This window comes from Antedon mediterranea, chromosome 11 (genome assembly GCF_964355755.1).
Source record: "Antedon mediterranea chromosome 11, ecAntMedi1.1, whole genome shotgun sequence".
Lineage (NCBI taxonomy): Eukaryota > Metazoa > Echinodermata > Crinoidea > Comatulida > Antedonidae > Antedon > Antedon mediterranea.
Genome location: NC_092680.1, coordinates 14761916 through 14778723, shown reverse-complemented (window position 1 = coordinate 14778723; position 16808 = coordinate 14761916). Strand labels below are relative to the sequence as shown.

At 33.7% G+C, this 16808-nt stretch overlaps 2 protein-coding genes and 1 long non-coding RNA gene across 3 annotated transcripts; 1 reads left to right on the top strand and 2 right to left on the bottom strand.

The window, feature by feature from the left end:
- Positions 1-4332: 4332 nt before the first annotated feature.
- Positions 4333-6357, bottom strand: LOC140063129 (uncharacterized). The gene is made up of 3 exons (XR_011847572.1): positions 6266-6357; positions 5671-5824; positions 4333-4915 (listed from the first exon to the last, which is right to left on the bottom strand). It is a non-coding gene; the product is annotated as an uncharacterized lncRNA (long non-coding RNA).
- A 1871-nt stretch (positions 6358-8228) lies between these two features.
- On the top strand, positions 8229-8768 carry LOC140062005 (pre-mRNA-splicing factor RBM22-like). The gene has a single exon (XM_072108045.1). The coding sequence runs from the start codon at positions 8229-8231 to the stop codon at positions 8766-8768; it is 540 nt and encodes a 179-aa protein (XP_071964146.1).
- Positions 8769-11596: 2828 nt separating this feature from the next.
- Positions 11597-16237, bottom strand: LOC140062004 (zinc finger protein 862-like). The gene is made up of 2 exons (XM_072108043.1): positions 13005-16237; positions 11597-12920 (listed from the first exon to the last, which is right to left on the bottom strand). The coding sequence occupies exons 1-2, from the start codon at positions 14463-14465 to the stop codon at positions 12126-12128; spliced, it is 2256 nt and encodes a 751-aa protein (XP_071964144.1). The 5' UTR covers positions 14466-16237; the 3' UTR covers positions 11597-12125.
- Between the last annotated feature and the right edge of the window lie 571 nt (positions 16238-16808).

Sequence of the window (16808 nt, the reverse complement as noted above, 5' to 3'; positions counted from 1 at the left end):
CCATTACTTGAAATGGCATATGATCATTTGACTCAAGAAATAGACCATATGAAGGAAAGTACTCAAAATGGTTTACATGTATATTTAGATATAATACAATTTATTACAAGACACTAAATTTTACCATATATTCTTATTGATACTCTATATAGAATATAGATATGGTAACAAAGTAAACTATCAGAATAGTGTGGAACTTACAATTATAACAAAATATCTTTCTTAAACATTTAAATTATCTGAATAACCAATCATTCCTCTACCAAAAATGATGTTTTTCTAGCATACATTGTTTGTAAAAGTTAAAAAATGTTACATAGTGTACAATGCTGTTACAATTAGCATAGAAAATCAAGAAAGATAAATCAAGATTATTTATGTCATATTGATCAACCATCTATTATTTTGTAATTGTTCAGTACAGTTAAACGTTTTTAAATTAAAATTCAAGATTCAAGTTTGAATGAACCAAATAACCTGTTAAAACTGCTGTATGTATACTTGTATACAGAACAACAGAATATACTGATGTAGAATATGTTGCAACATACTCACAACTTACCAAAACCTTTTCCCAATATAACTGCGTCATCAAATATTTCTATATATAAGTTAATAGAGAATTGGGTCTTCTATTCCCCTTGGTAAGTGAACAATTGATGCACATGTTGAAACTTTAGGATACCCCTTAGCTGAAGGCCCCTCTTTTGTGAAGAAATTCACTTTGATTTTTCTGTCAAATCCCATTGGAGATAAGTCTGATGTATCAATTTAACTAATTGAACTGCCCAAACGACGATTTTGAGTTATTATGTTACCGCGTAAACAATGTTTTTAGCAATAGACATTTGTGAAAAGTTATAAAACAATTATTTACAAACCTTTCAAATCTGGAACGTATTCTGTCCAAGACATAAAATTTAACGGCGCTTTACTATATGGGTTTTTACAACCATTGATTTTTTTTTGGATCTTTTGTGGTAGCCACCACCTTTATTCATCATTCAATCTTTCATAAATATATTACAATTGTTGTATATACTCTCATTTCATATAATATATTACATTTCCGTTTCCTCAGTAGTTTTACTTTTTTTTTCTATTAACAATGTTTGTTTTTTCTTCTGATTACAGCAATCAGTTGTATTCATTTCGTAACCTGTTCTTATATAATTTCTACTAGTACTGATTTCTTCTTTGTATACATATAATCTATTCTAACTATATCATCGTATACATTTGTTTCGATCAAACATATATTTAATTAACAATGCATATTCTCTCTCTTAACTGTTTTTACATCCATTGATGTAACATATGTGTTCCGATAAATATAAGAAGTCTTCAGTCTCATCCACTGGTTCTTAGGCCATCTATTGGAGTTACAGACTGTATCTGAATTGTTTTAAACAAAATTTTAATTGTATTATAATATGAATAAAATCGCTTGATGTAGGTCGACTATCATCATTATAATTATTTTTATTCTGATTATTATTATTATTATTATTATTATTAACTTTAGTTATAGATCAACTAATAATTTATCATGTTTTTTTTCTCTTTTGTTTTCGTAAATACAACTTTTATTCACATTAATATCATCATAAAATCATATTATTTTCAGCATTGTCACATTTGTTTTCAACTTTATCAGGAACATTATTAAATCTTGTAAATTACTTTGGATCCCACATTACCGTACCTCCATTTTTCATTAATTTTAAAGACTGTACTTAAAAAAGAATTCTGCATCATTATTTTATTTGTTTTTAGTGTGTTAAAACAAGTCTATGATTAAGAACAAATTGCATAACTGCACATTTGAGTGGTGAAAATATAGTAATCAACACAGGCATGTAGTGAATAAAACTATGATATGTACGGTTTTTACATAAAAAGTTGAGTAAAATAAACATAGCAGGACTAGTCTAGAGAGGGGTTGCTTTGTGATCAACTATGTGTGCTTACTTAAATGGTGAGAGGTAATTAAACTTGAATGCATCAGCGAACCTTTTACCTTTTTGAATGGTAGGTGGGTAGGAGAATACGGAACCGTTGAATTTCTTCACAAATAATTTAGAAACTCTTGACCGACTGTGGCTTTGTCGTAGGTCGAAAAAACGTAGATATTCCACCATGCACCAGGGCCATTGCTATCAATTATATGATGTTATAACATCCACCATTTCATTCACATTTGATGACGACTCATAAAATACTTGCCAATCAGTACATTAAAAACACCCTCTTAAACGTTCGATACTGTTCGAAGTCCACAATTTAACCGTTTTGACTAAAACACAATGTGAATTAAAAAAAATTAATTACTGTATCCTAATAGTAATTCTGTGCTACAGTGCATAAACTGCTTATAACCACCGTATATTGTAGAAATATTGAAGACTTGAATAGCTTGTTCAAATACGCCCTTCATTAAATCGGTCCTGAACACATAATCTTTTGGCTTCCTGACACATTTTGCCACATATCTCTTTGAAGGCTTTGACCATTCGACCGAATACTTGTGGTCTATTTCAGCCTCTCGGCAAGTATGCAAGTTATAGTCCAATACTGCTAAACAGCCTCTTGCCACCATACACTCGTTATAGTCTAATACTGCTGAACAGCCTCTTGCCACCATACACTCGTGGCTGTCGTGACTTTGCTTTGGCATATACTTCAGTAGCATATTATGGAAGACTTTAGAAGAACCTGAACAGCCTGAAAAGGTAAACGTTGCATAATTTTTGCTTAGTATATTGTACAAAAATGGAACACATATTATTGATTATTACACCAATTACATTATGTCATTAGAATCTTCACCATTACTTCCGTCAGACCTAGATACAAATCTTATTTCTTTCTGAATGATGTGGTTTTTGCAACTCTGGTACTTTTTTTGTCCTGGTTTTTTAGCGCATTGTGGTGTTGCAGGAATAATTAATTTCCTGTCTTTAGATGTTGTTGTTTTTTCAACTGTGTTTTGTTTTGTTCAGTGATATTTTCAGAAATCGTGAAACATAATGGTTTTTTTCTTCTTCAGATTTCCCTATCCAAACCGAATTTGGCACTGTATATTTTTTTAATCTAGGGATAACGTAAGAATTGCCCGCCAGTCGTGTGCATATTGTATTTTCGCAATTTTGTGTAGAATTTGTACTAAATCTGGAAGCCTTTGTGGTTTCCATTTAATGGATGGAGGTTTTTTTTATAATAAATAGTTAATAATAAAATAAATTAAAGTATATAAGATAAGATTTTTGTCAACGTATTTAAAAACACAATGGGTCAAAACATATAAAGTGATGTATAACAGAACTGTACAATATATATGTTTTTATGGAAATAAAAGTGGGATGAACTTTCAATTATTCTCTAACGCAGTAAACATTCTTATGGCATGTACATGCAGTAATGTAATAACGTTAAAGTACTCTTCTTCATCTACACCAATGATGGTCACCTTTACTTTACATTCTTCTTCTACGAACTGAAATAAACACACTTCCTGGTTATTTTAATAATTAAAGAAATAGGTAAACGAAACAGTCTTCATTTGCATTGAACAAATTGTGACCACCGTTTAAATAACATATTTTCTGACTAAACATTACCTCCACCGTGGTTAAATCAGTTGACTGTACACTTTTAACATTGTTGAACATGTCAACCTCAACGTTTTTAACTATAATTTTCTTTCCAACACTTTCTTCATCAAGTTGTGATGAACATTGATTCCATAGTTTGCACTTAATGCTGTTACTCCCCCGTCCGAAATCCGGAAATCGAGTCATTTCCATTTGCTATCAACCCTCATAGGGTACACCTGCAACATTCAAAACAACATTTATTTCACAACATATCTCTTAATTAACAGAACATCAATTTCTATGTCTTGCATGAGCATTCAACATCACACGATATTAGTCTTTAAATGAAAGACCAATCTTGTCCACATTTAATTACTACAGTACAACAATACCGTTGTACCATTACTCCTAAAGGTCGATTCACAACCTTCAACATTATATAATTAATTTGGCTTCTCTATTAACCCTGGTAATGCATTCACTATTCAGATACCTCTTCTACAACTCCGGACACGGACGTTTTCCTTTTCACAGGGGAATCCATCAGCTCTGACATCATAATGTATTGCCTAAAACGTTTGGGCTAATGTCACACTTACATTACATAAACATTTCCATTGAATACCGTAACAGAAAACATCAGTTTATAGAAAATAATCTTTCAATTAAATTGCAATATGATAATATAGTGTAGGCCTATAAGGTTTTTGTTGTCTTATTTTTGTGGAGAAAGATTACAAATTGTGAAACTTAATACCGATGTCAGAAAAATTAATGAAAGGCCCCGCTATAGAATTGAAACACTATAGGTCTTCTCCAAAGTGTTTAAAAGTAAATTCAAATTTCCAGAATTTAGAACAGGCATAGACCTACATAACCACATTTTGCATACAATACTCTTCGGCCGAGAGTAATATTTTAATAACATGCTAAAGTCAGAATGTAAAATCTATACCTTAGTATACTTCGGACCTCTTCGGCATCTGCATTACAGGTAAACCGTATCTTTTTCTTTCCAATGCCGTTCGCCTGCAGTATACGCTGGTATGCTAGAGACGGTACCTCAATGCAGTCCTTTGTTGGCAGACACATAATTTCTTTTGTCAAATGTCTTGCTGAAAACAAAATTATATTGTTCATTTCAGTTCTACTGCTTAAACCTGCAGAAAGTATGGCAGACCTAACCTATATGTTTTATTATATCAATAAAGTACGACTTAGTACCTATTTTCTTTATGCCTAAATTTTCAACAATAAAGTCTTACTTGTGTTGCGTGAAGAAGTTGCGTAAGGCCGGACTGAGATAGCCAAGATTAAATCTATAGAAAATAAACGCACGTAAATGAAAAATTTCATTAAAACATTTAAACAGTTTTCCCCATTTAGCATAGTGGCTGAGGCCAAAAACATCTCTGGAATCAAAATGAAAGTGAGTGTGTACATTATAGAAAATCTTGTTATGGTTAATGTATTTCCCAGGAGATTCAATGATGTGTGCGGCGGGCAGTGTAACATTTAAAAGCATCTCCGTCATCCTTAATATAGGCCTAACTGTTCAAAAATGTATTGATTCTTATTCATTTTGTCTTCTATAATATTCGACCATTCCTGTGATCACGGAATACTAGTCTTGCCAATGTGAGCATAGGCTTTGTTTGTTGTTTGGATTGGTATCTTTTATAAATATATAATGATGACGGTCTGAAGGGCCTCCAATTAGCGGCAAATTCAATCGAACGTCAATGTTTCATTTTAATGCGGCTACGTGCATATTGATTGGCGCATAGATGGATAAATTATCAGTATAATTCGGACTAATATAATTGTTCGTTTTAAAGAAGCAGCTATCAATCCATTACCCAACAAGTTAGCAATTACACTCCTGTATACTTAGTGTATAAAAATCCTACCGCGACGTAGTACCGGTATCTATCCCTCTCACATTATTAAATGTAACACTTTGCAAACGTCCTTGTAGTGTTAGTGTTAAATGTAACACTTTTGTTTTAAGAGTGTGTATTATATAATAGGTTTATAAAGCACATTTTTAATTTAAATATATATATATCCTTACGATTGGTGTTCTTCGGAATAGCCTCCTATGCTCATCCACGATGTTGGAAGTGGCCCACTAGTTGTAGTAGTAGGCCTACTACCACTACTACTAGTAGGCCTAGTAGTAGTAGTAGACTCCCTATTGTTACCGGAACGGTATTGTGGACCAGATTCTAAAGGAAAACATTTTACATGAATCTCTTGGTACAAATTTTGCAACCAAACAGTGATTTTTAATATGTACTTTTTATACTAAGTTTATATGCAACTCGTCATCGTCCATTATAAAGCGGGGTCAATTATTATGACTAAAAATAATTTCCACAATTATTGATTACAGTTTTTAACCAAAGAAATTAAAATCACATAAACTAGTATATGAACATTAAATAGGTCACCGAAAAATAAACATAACCATCACCCGAGTGATAATGGTAAATCCCAGCTCGCTCTAGCATTCAAACAATAGGTATCTTAATTTGGCAATTTTGAATATAAAACATGATTATAGAACTAAATAACATACAACTAATAATTGTTCCTTATATCAAACATTATAATGATATAAAAATTAAAATGCTACTTAGGCCTAAATTATATAATGAAAAATTAACCCTAAAATCCAAGTTCTTGGAGCTGGTTCTTTCCCAGATCATAGAGTTTCCCCTGATATCTTTCGTTAACTGGAATAACTTTTGGGTCAGGTTCTGTTGCTCCATACTTAAATTCTCTAAGTGGTACTTCTTTGTTCAACTTCTTTAATATAAGTATGGTCCTGGCAGGATCGCCAAATTTGTTATCCGGGTCCCAAAATGATCTGTGAAATAATACACACAAAGTAAATGCAAGTGTTGGTTTCTCAGTATCTGACTATTTAATGATAATAAGTCAAATTCCAGAGACCCAACCTTAGCTGCAAAGGAGGTCATGTGATTCCACAGGTCCTTGAACTAAATTTTATAGGGGTCTAATTTCTGTGCTGCTTACATATGAGCAAATTTCTTCTTTAAATTTTGTCTTTCGCCCATTTAAAAAAAATCTGGAGTGAAAAAAAAATTTTCCTCGCATATTATGATGTTGGCGCTATTGCGTGGCTTTAAAAGCAGTCTTTGTACATGTTCAACATATTGAAGACCAGTTGAACATTTTGCTTGAAATTTTAAGCCTGCAAATTCAACTGTTGTGTATATTATAGTATTTCTAAATACTTGTGGTATATGCTTTCCTTGCAGTCTGAAAGAAATGAGGCCCATTTTCTCGCATTCTTTTTCTTTGTTTTGAAACGTTTGTTATGAGTAAGTTTAGTAATGACTTCTTTACACCGGCATGCTTTCCTAATGCCAATTTCTTGCCTTTCCAGTCCAGGAAAGATTGGCATAGGTTGAATTCACTTTGAACTACTTTTTGTACTTTGGTATTCCTTACAGCCAATGCCTCTAATTTCTTTTCTTTCTTTTGCTTTGATGTCAAATATATGTTGCTAGTGGAATCTTTTATTTTACTTCGAACTAATGTTGTGCCAGTATTTGCCATGGTTTTTAATTTTACAATGATATTTTCTGAGCAGAATGTCTTCTGATTAGATACTGTCCTGCTGGATAACTATATCGATCCAATATATGTTGATAGATGGATTTTGTTTTCATCATAGATATTGGTGAGTGGGATGTGCTTAGAATATCAGTTTGTCGCATCATTACTTTAACACCTATTACGATATAGACCATATCGGTTTCAGTCAACGTCTTAGCCAAATAGGGTATCTTTTGTTTAGTTGTTGAATTTAACAATTCCGATAGGGTTTCCTTCAAAAGTATGTTGTTCCTTAATTTGTCAATATTTGTTAGATGGTCAACAGTTGCCATCCTTTCAGCAGAAATATGCTCTATTTCGCAGTATGCATCAAGGCCAAAGTTAGCACCTCCTTCACTCCTTCACCACATTTCTTTTTTCATCTCCAGATAAAAGTGACCAGATATCGCATGACTTAAAAGAAGTTGGCAAGTAAAGCCAGCATAATAGTCTAGGATATTTTGGAAGGTTGCATTTTTATTTGCTATATTTGATAAAATTTGGATATGTTGTAGAATAGACATCACTGAATCCAAAAGTATTTGCTCATTTTGTGTTCATAGGCAAGGAGGTTTTCAATTTCAAAATGGCCGTCATTTTTGACAATTTAAAACAAAATATTGTAAGTTTATGGCATTAAAAGACATGGAAAAGAAAAGTAAATGATATTAAAGATAACAAACTTTAACAGCTAAATTGCATTGTATTATTCCTACCAATAGAAGGCTCTTTAAATGCAATATTACCGTAATAATAGATGATAAATACTTCTTTTACCAATTGGTTACATCGTGGCCTGCTCGTCGTGACAGAGGTTTGATATATTTTATATTGCTTTCTATATTTGTAAGCCATTCTATAGTGAGGGGTTTTCAAATTGAAAACCAAATTGTTTTTTTACGGCCTATCAATGTGGCTATACTAAGAAAGATTTTAATAGATTTATATAAACAACAGAACAAATATTTAACCTGTTTACTTTAGATTTTTACTTCAAAAACCAAGATGGCGACAAGCAAGGGAGCAAATACTTACAATAGACAAGGTTGGGAAGATGCAGATTTCCCGATTCTTTGTCAGACTTGTCTTGGGGATAATCCGTATGTCAGAATGATTAAAGAGAAATTTGGAAAGGAATGCAAAATTTGTGAGCGGCCTTTCACTATATATTGTTGCTGTCCTGGTGCCAGAATGAGGTTTAAGAAAACAGAGGTTTGCCAAACGTGCAGTAAGATTAAAAATGTCTGCCAAACATGTCTCTTAGATTTAGAATATGGTTTACCAATTCAGGTGCATGATGCAGCGTTAAATATTAAGCATGATATGCCCAAGTCAGACGTCAACAAAGAATTCTACACACAAAACATGGAAAAACAACTTGCCAATTCAGAAGGAGCTGGTGCACTGGGTAAAGCGCAAGCACCTAGTGATCTGTTACTCAAGTTAGCACCATACTACAAACGGAATATGCCACAGTTTGTCACATTGAAGCATCGATCATTGATTGGCAGTCTACTAAAAATGTTCACCCATTTGCAATACTAACTGCCTTTTGGTATGAGATGGATGGTGGGGTAATTTGGTTATTTCTTCTTGTGTCTAATAAAAGAAACAAAAGTTAACTGGAATAACTTTTGGGTCAGGTTCTGTTGCTCCATACTTAAATTCTCTAAGTGGTACTTCTTTGTTCAACTTCTTTAATATAAGTATGGTCCTGGCAGGATCGCCAAATTTGTTATCCGGGTCCCAAAATGATCTGTGAAATAATACACACAAAGTAAATGCAAGTGTTGGTTTCTCAGTATCTGACTATTTAATGATAATAAGTCAAATTCCAGAGACCCAACCTTAGCTGCAAAGGAGGTCATGTGATTCCACAGGTCCTTGAACTAAATTTTATAGGGGTCTAATTTCTGTGCTGCTTACATATGAGCAAATGAAGGCTTGACACTTTGGTCTTTTCCTTCTTTAAATTTTGTCTTTCGCCCATTTAAAAAAAATCTGGAGTGAAAAAAAAATTTTCCTCGCATATTATGATGTTGGTGCTATTGCGTGGCTTTAAAAGCAGTCTTTGTACATGTTCAACATATTGAAGACCAGTTGAACATTTTGCTTGAAATTTTGAGCCTGCAAATTCAACTGTTGTGTATATTATAGTATTTCTAAATACTTGTGGTATATGCTTTCCTTGCAGTCTGAAAGAAATGAGGCCCATTTTCTCGCATTCTTTTTTTTTTTTTTTTTTTTTTTTTTTTTTCGTTTGTTATGAGTAAGTTTAGTAATGACTTCTTTACACCAGCATGCTTTCCTAATGCCAATTTCTTGCCTTTCCAGTCCAGGAAAGATTGGCATAGGTTGAATTCACTTTGAACTACTTTTTGTACTTTGGTATTCCTTACAGCCAATGCCTCTAATTTCTTTTCTTTCTTTTGCTTTGATGTCAAATATATGTTGCTAGTGGAATCTTTTATTTTACTTCGAACTAATGTTGTGCCAGTATTTGCCATGGTTTTTAATTTTACAATGATATTTTCTGAGCAGAATGTCTTCTGATTAGATACTGTCCTGCTGGATAACTATATCGATCCAATATATGTTGATAGATGGATTTTGTTTTCATCATAGATATTGGTGAGTGGGATGTGCTTAGAATATCAGTTTGTCGCATCATTACTTTAACACCTATTACGATATAGACCATATCGGTTTCAGTCAACGTCTTAGCCAAATAGGGTATCTTTTGTTTAGTTGTTGAATTTAACAATTCCGATAGGGTTTCCTTCAAAAGTATGTTGTTCCTTAATTTGTCAATATTTGTTAGATGGTCAACAGTTGCCATCCTTTCAGCAGAAATATGCTCTATTTCGCAGTATGCATCAAGGCCAAAGTTGGCACCTCCTTCACTCCTTCACCACATTTCTTTTTTCATCTCCTGATAAAAGTGACCACATATCGCATGACTTAAAAGAAGTTGGCAAGTAAAGCCAGCATAATAGTCTAGGATATTTTGGAAGGTTGCATTTTTATTTGCTATATTTGATAAAATTTGGATATGTTGTAGAATATACATCACTGAATCCAAAAAGTATTTGCTCATTTTGTGTTCATAGGCAAGGGGGTTTTCAATTTCAAAATGGCCGTCATTTTTGACAATTTAAAACAAAATATTGTAAGTTTATGGCATTAAAGACATGGAAAAGAAAAGTAAATGATATTAAAGATAACAAACTTTAACAGCTAAATTTCAAACTATTGCATTGTATTATTCCTACCAATAGAAGGCTCTTTAAATGCAATATTACCGTAATAATAGATGATAAACACTTCTTTTACCAATGTACTGAAGCAAATGATTTATGGAAATACATTAATGTTTATACCATATATAAGTTTGGAATTGAAGCAACACATGTTCTCTCTTGGATGCTTCTGTATCTATAAAGCATAGAATAGTTGAGTAATTGTATTGCATTTTATATATTGTAAATATTTATTTATTTATATATATACCTTTGTCCAAAAGATACAAGAAAGTACAAGAAAATAACAGAACAGAATAACAAGGGAATATATATTTGGATGAAGTGTACTGTAAAATCATTCAATCATAAAATAGTGGTTAACGCCACAAAAGAGAGAAAAAAAAATAATACATTGAAGTTTATTATGAGTTTTAAAGATTTAATACTATAAAACAATGTCAATCAAACAAAATAGATAATAATAAACCATTGCCATAAAGTGAGAATTTTTAAAAAACATTAGAACTCGCACAATGAATCTGAATATTGTGAGAATAAAAGCCATTTGAAAATATACATTGGAGAGACACAATAAAGTGAATTAAAATAATACAATAATTAAGTCCTAAAGGTATCATAGTACTATAATAAATGTTAAAACAACAATTTACTAACAGTGTACACTTTGAAATTGAAAGTGTGTGTGTACAAAAAACAGTAACACACAGAACATTAACATTTATACAGTACAGTATGTTTTCTCTCTTCTGTGTATCTTCAAATGTAATTTTAAATGTTGACTATTAGTTTTAAATCTCTTTCCACAAATTTATTTATATTTAATTTATAACATTATACATGTTTGGTTTTGTTTATACTTTGTTTCAAAATTTATAATAAACCCTTACTATGATTTATAATGTACAGTAGCCTTCCTATGTAATAAACCCTTACTATGATTTATAATGTACAGTAGCCTTCCTATGTAATAAACCCTTACTATGATTTATAATGTACAGTAGCCTTCCTATGTAATAAAGCCTTTCTATGATTTATAATGTACAGTAGCCTTCCTATGTAATAAAGCCTTTCTATGATTTATAATGTACAGTAGCCTTCCCAGGGCTCGCAGAATCCTAAAATATTTGGTTGCCCTTCGGGCAAGTAGGATTTGGGTTTTAGTTGCCCTCATCATTTTTTACTTGCCCACCACTATTTTAACTTAATTTCAACGTTTTACCAAAATTTTACTATAATTTGAGTTTACACAAATGAAACAGTCTTGCACAAATATCATGTAAAAAAAGGTACAATTTAATAAACTAATTACAGTAGTTTATAAACACAAATACACAGTGAGAGTGACTTACACTCAGTATCTAAAATAAAAAAAAATAAACCATGCATGTAAAGTTACAGAACTAACTTGAACTATATTCTACAAAAGTAGCTGGAAAAAAGTATTGGATTGAGCCATTGTAATATTGGGTTTGTATACATTTCTTTTCTTTATGTTAGATATAATATAAAAAGTACTTTAATAACGTAATTGTTTATTATAATTACGTAAAGTTAAAACTAATTGGTTTTTAAAAATAACAACATAAATGTATTTTTTAGTTGTAGCGAGACTGGAGACTTAAGGACGTGACATTTTAATTTAAAAATCAGAATCTGTTTCTTCATCTGATCCAGATTCAAATTCTGCTGCTGCTTCAAAAATAGGCCTATGTTGTTCCTCCTCAGATTCTGATTCATCAACCACAACATTCGATTTTGCTGGGGTCTTGTGCTCAAGATGTCTTGTACCTTTAGCAGAGAAAAACCAATGTTCTACTGCCTTATCTGGGGAGTACTCTTCAACCTTACATCCATCTGCAGATATTTGCATTAGATTGTTTAATGTGTCAGGTAATAGGGAGGTTCTGTGGCATGTTTTTACTCGATTCATAGTGGAGAACCCCCTTTCGCAAGCAGCTGTGGATGGACTTAGAGTGAGAAGGACCTGCAACAAAACAAGAACTTTACTCAGATGAGGTGGATTCTCTCTTATAAGATCTCCATATAAATCAATTAATCGTCCAACTCCTCTGTGGGCTGACATCCAAATCTTCAAATCTGACCATTCATCAGGGATTGCTTTAATTTCATCATCTGTCAACACAGATTCAAAATGCTTTACAAGCATTTCAATGTCTCTGTCGCCATAGGTTGACACTGCCTGCCTATCATGGGGCAATTTCGAAATATCAAATATATCGAAACAAGACAATGGTTCTTCGTCGAAGTTTGCAAATCGTGCGTCAAGGTACTTAACAGTATCATCCAAGACCTTACTGAAATCACTGCTGTCTGGGATAGCTTCAGGGATCAAGCGAGACTGCCGTCTATTGGTGAGGTTTACTCCCTTGTAAGTCTGCCGATTTTCACCTGAAGAAGACAATAAATTATGATAAATAAATTGATCCTATTTTATTATATTATATTTATAATAATCATTACTCATAAATAATTACAAAACAATATAATTTACCTGTCAAAAGGTCACTGAGCTAATAGCTGATGATTCTCCAGGCACTGTCTTGAGCCTTATCAACTTTGATGTAGTGGACTGTATGATTTCTTTAACATGTCCTATGAATATTTGTTCATGCTGGAAACCCTCACTACATTTGGCTAGAATTGTAGAGTAATCGATCATGAAATGCAGACATTTTACAAATCTAGTGGTTTGCATGGCCTTCATTATGCCTCTGGCCTTGGCAGCTTCTTCACCTCTTTGTGATGTGGACATGTTTTCCAGATGCATGATTGTTGCTGCATAATTGGTTTCAATAGCCTTCAGGCTTCTTAGGCGGCTTGGCACCCATCTTGTTGATTTAAGTCCACTGAAGTGGGCTACCTTTTCCTCGATTAATCGTCCAATCTCCTTTAGTTCACGCCTTTTCTTTGGTGAGTAATAGTACATTTTGAATACCGACTTAATTGTCTCTTCAAATTCAAGTAGAAATGGCAGCTTTTTAATAGCATCTAATACTGCCAACTCTAGTTTGTGGGCAACACAATGCAGAATTACGATGTGTGGTATTCTCCGTTTCAGTCTACCTGCCACTCCATTAACATCCCCCATCATTACACTTGCACCATCGAAGTTGGCACAAATCACTTTGCTTTCCCATAAGTCTGGCGAAATGCCCACACCAGCAACAGCATCATCAATGGCATCAAGGATACCTGCTGCATGGCCATGTTTTACGTCCACTATCTTCACCATCCTGGTTTCCGGAGATCCATTGGAAAGGTATCGAACATACACAATCTCCTGCTCAATTATCCCGCTGTCTGTGCTACCATCTGATAGAACAGATAGGAATCTTGTGTTTTCAGCTGTTAATTCCTCAGTTGTTTTTTCTCTTTGGACATGAGCCATACTTTTGATGAATTCACCGCATGCATGGTCGTTAATATATGTGTTTTTTAATTCCACTCCATTTGCCATCTGAAGCTTACACAAACCTGGGAATTTAGCTAATGCTATCTCCTCCTTTGCCACATAATACGCAGTGCGGAACAGTTTCTTTAAAATTTCAAAATTACTTGCATTAATCTTTGCAATAGCCTTGCCCATTGAAGTATCTTTTGGGTTTTCCTTGGCACGTTTCACTAGTACGCACATCAAGTGCGACTTGGATTTGTCATGTGTCTGTATCGAAAGCTTACGGAAACTGTCGCATCCCAAGTAAAATGAACTCTGAGTGTCTGCTTTGTCTGGGCAATCTTTACACACACGGCAATACATAAGTTGTAATGCATGGTCATATTCGAGCCATGTGAACTCCTTTGTCCACTTTGGCAAAAATCCTCGCTTCCTCTTTGTACGTTCATATTCTTTCTTTCTATCAGCTTGCGGTCGTTTAGAACTAGTACTAGGCTGTTGACCAGTGCTGTCAGTATCGTCATCAGTTGACGACGTCGGCTTGAAATATTTTAGTAAACTCATTTTGAAATGAAAATCATAGAAGATATAGAAGTGTTAACCATTCGCAACAAAAGACAAAATAAAAGTGACTAAGCAATCAAGAATTATTTCTAAGTTAGCTATCAGTAGCTCAACGCATATAGGATGAGTATCTAATATCAGCGGTACCTCAAAACAATGTCGGCATCTCCTATATACACCGAAAAAGCAAAACAACTTTGGGTAGGCCTAGATTAATTAATCAATCATACTGAATTGGGACGACGGTTGGGACTCGCAATAAGGTTTTTATCGTCGTTGTCGCAAACGCGCGCATAATCGGTGGGTTTGGGAGCAAAAACGCCACAACGCATACGTACGTGATTTGTTGTTTTTTACGTAGCCTACGCGCGTGACGTTTTACTTCTATTGTGCAACGACATTCCTAATCAAGCTATTTTGCGATATTAAAAATGTAGTGGCCTAGACCTGGCACTAATTATTCTACAATTATTTAATAAATTAATCTAAAATATCGCCTATAGAAATGTAGGCCTAGGCCTAAAAAGTTTAAACAAAGTACTTACGAAGGTGATGAGCGCTTGTCGAAGCATAGAGAAGAAAATAAAAAAAAAAACAAACATCAAATGACGTCCGTCTACGTAGTGAAACAATACGCATGCGTATAGCAAAAAACCTCGCAACAGCTGCCGTACGTAATAGGAGCACATGTGGGTGTGGAGAGTGTGCGGCTTGTGGAAGTTTACTTGTTGTTTCAGTAGTAGAAGCTCGCACAGGTTGGATGAAAACAACCATCTGCTCGCACAAGTCGTTGATCGAAAGCGAGGGAACTGTGCCGAATTGCAGTGAAAGCCACGTGCTCGGCCAAGTTGGAGTTCATTAAAAGTTCAACTCTCGACGATACCTGAAGAAGTTTATTAATTTAACTATCACTTACAATGTTGATAATAAATAAAACTGTGTAACTATTTAGATATTCAATGGAAATAAATCATTAGGCCTATTGTATTAAATGTATATTCTGTAATAATAAAAAAAAAAATGGTACTTGCCTGTGTTAAAAACATCGGCCGCCGAATCCAACTCCTCCCGGTGCCTATTTGGCACAGACGATTAAGATTACGTATTTATTATAATTTAATAATATACTGTATTTTCAATACAACTGTACATTTGAACAATAATTACAGTTATTCTGCAAATTATTTATTACAAACAAAATACATAAGATGAATGTAATTAAACATAGGCCTAATCTACTATCTAGGCTGTAGGCCACGTAATTAATACGAAGTAGTAGATTCAGATTTTATTACCACCGTAAAATAAAACAAAAACATACTAGCCCTATTCGGTGTATTGTATAACTTCAAATAAGTTGAAAGCCGAGAGTTCAACGCTTCCTATTTCGCGATCAATGGATGCCGCGAGAGACCGCATGCTAATTGACAGACCTGGAAACTCTAACGCAACGACTTGTGATACGCCCGACTCTGCATAGAAACACATGTACAGTCGTCTGATCGTCTTTTGGCCCTTGGAGATAACGTTCCATACCACCGAATTCCGATGCACATATTTTCTAAACAAACACTACACTGGTCTCGACGTCAAGAGAATTCGTTCGTACGCGACTATTATTTTCATTGTTGCAGTATTTCACAACGCCTGTAAAACATCGTGGATTTTCGGTGATTTTAAGAGGTTGCCCGTCGGGACATGACATGTTAAGTTTTAATTGCCCGACGTATTTTTTGGGTTGCCGCGGGACGTCGGGCAAGCGATTCTGCGAGCCCTGCTTCCTATGTAATAAACCCTTACTATAATTTATAATGTACAGTAGCCTTCCTATGTAATAAAGCCTTTCTATGATTTATAATGTACAGTAGCCTTCCTATGTAATAAAGCCTTTCTATGATTTATAATGTACAGTAGCCTTCCTATGTAATAAAGCCTTTCTATGATTTATAATGTACAGTAGCCTTCCTATGTAATAAACCCTTTCTATGATTTATAATGTACAGTAGCCTTCCTATGTAATAAACCCTTTGTATGATTTTTAATTCAAAGTAAGAGTTTTCTTTTATAGTCGGTTTTTGTAACAATAAAATCAAGTTTTATTCATATATATTCCAGATGCTGTATAATATACTATTTCCTTTGTGTATATTTGTAAACACATGGAAAAAAGTGTATACTGTAGTCATTAGAATTGACACACCAATGTAACACTGAATCCAGAGGGTAACAACTCTCTTCTAAATCCAATTATTTAATTAAAGTGGAATTTCAATACAATTATACATAATTGGCGTTATACAGAATACTGTAAAGGCAGTAACGATCCACTATTAGAGCTCTAGA

Bases quoted from the DNA above. Each gene is read 5' to 3' on its own strand.
- LOC140062004 (XM_072108043.1), bottom strand. From the start codon at position 14,465: ATGAGTTTACTAAAATATTTCAAGCCGACGTCGTCAACTGATGACGAT. The intron at 12,921-13,004 runs TGACAGGTAAAT...GATCAATTTATT, and splicing joins CTATTAGCTCAGTGACCTTT to TATCATAATTTATTGTCTTC.
- LOC140062005 (XM_072108045.1), top strand. From the start codon at position 8,229: ATGGCGACAAGCAAGGGAGCAAATACTTACAATAGACAAGGTTGGGAA.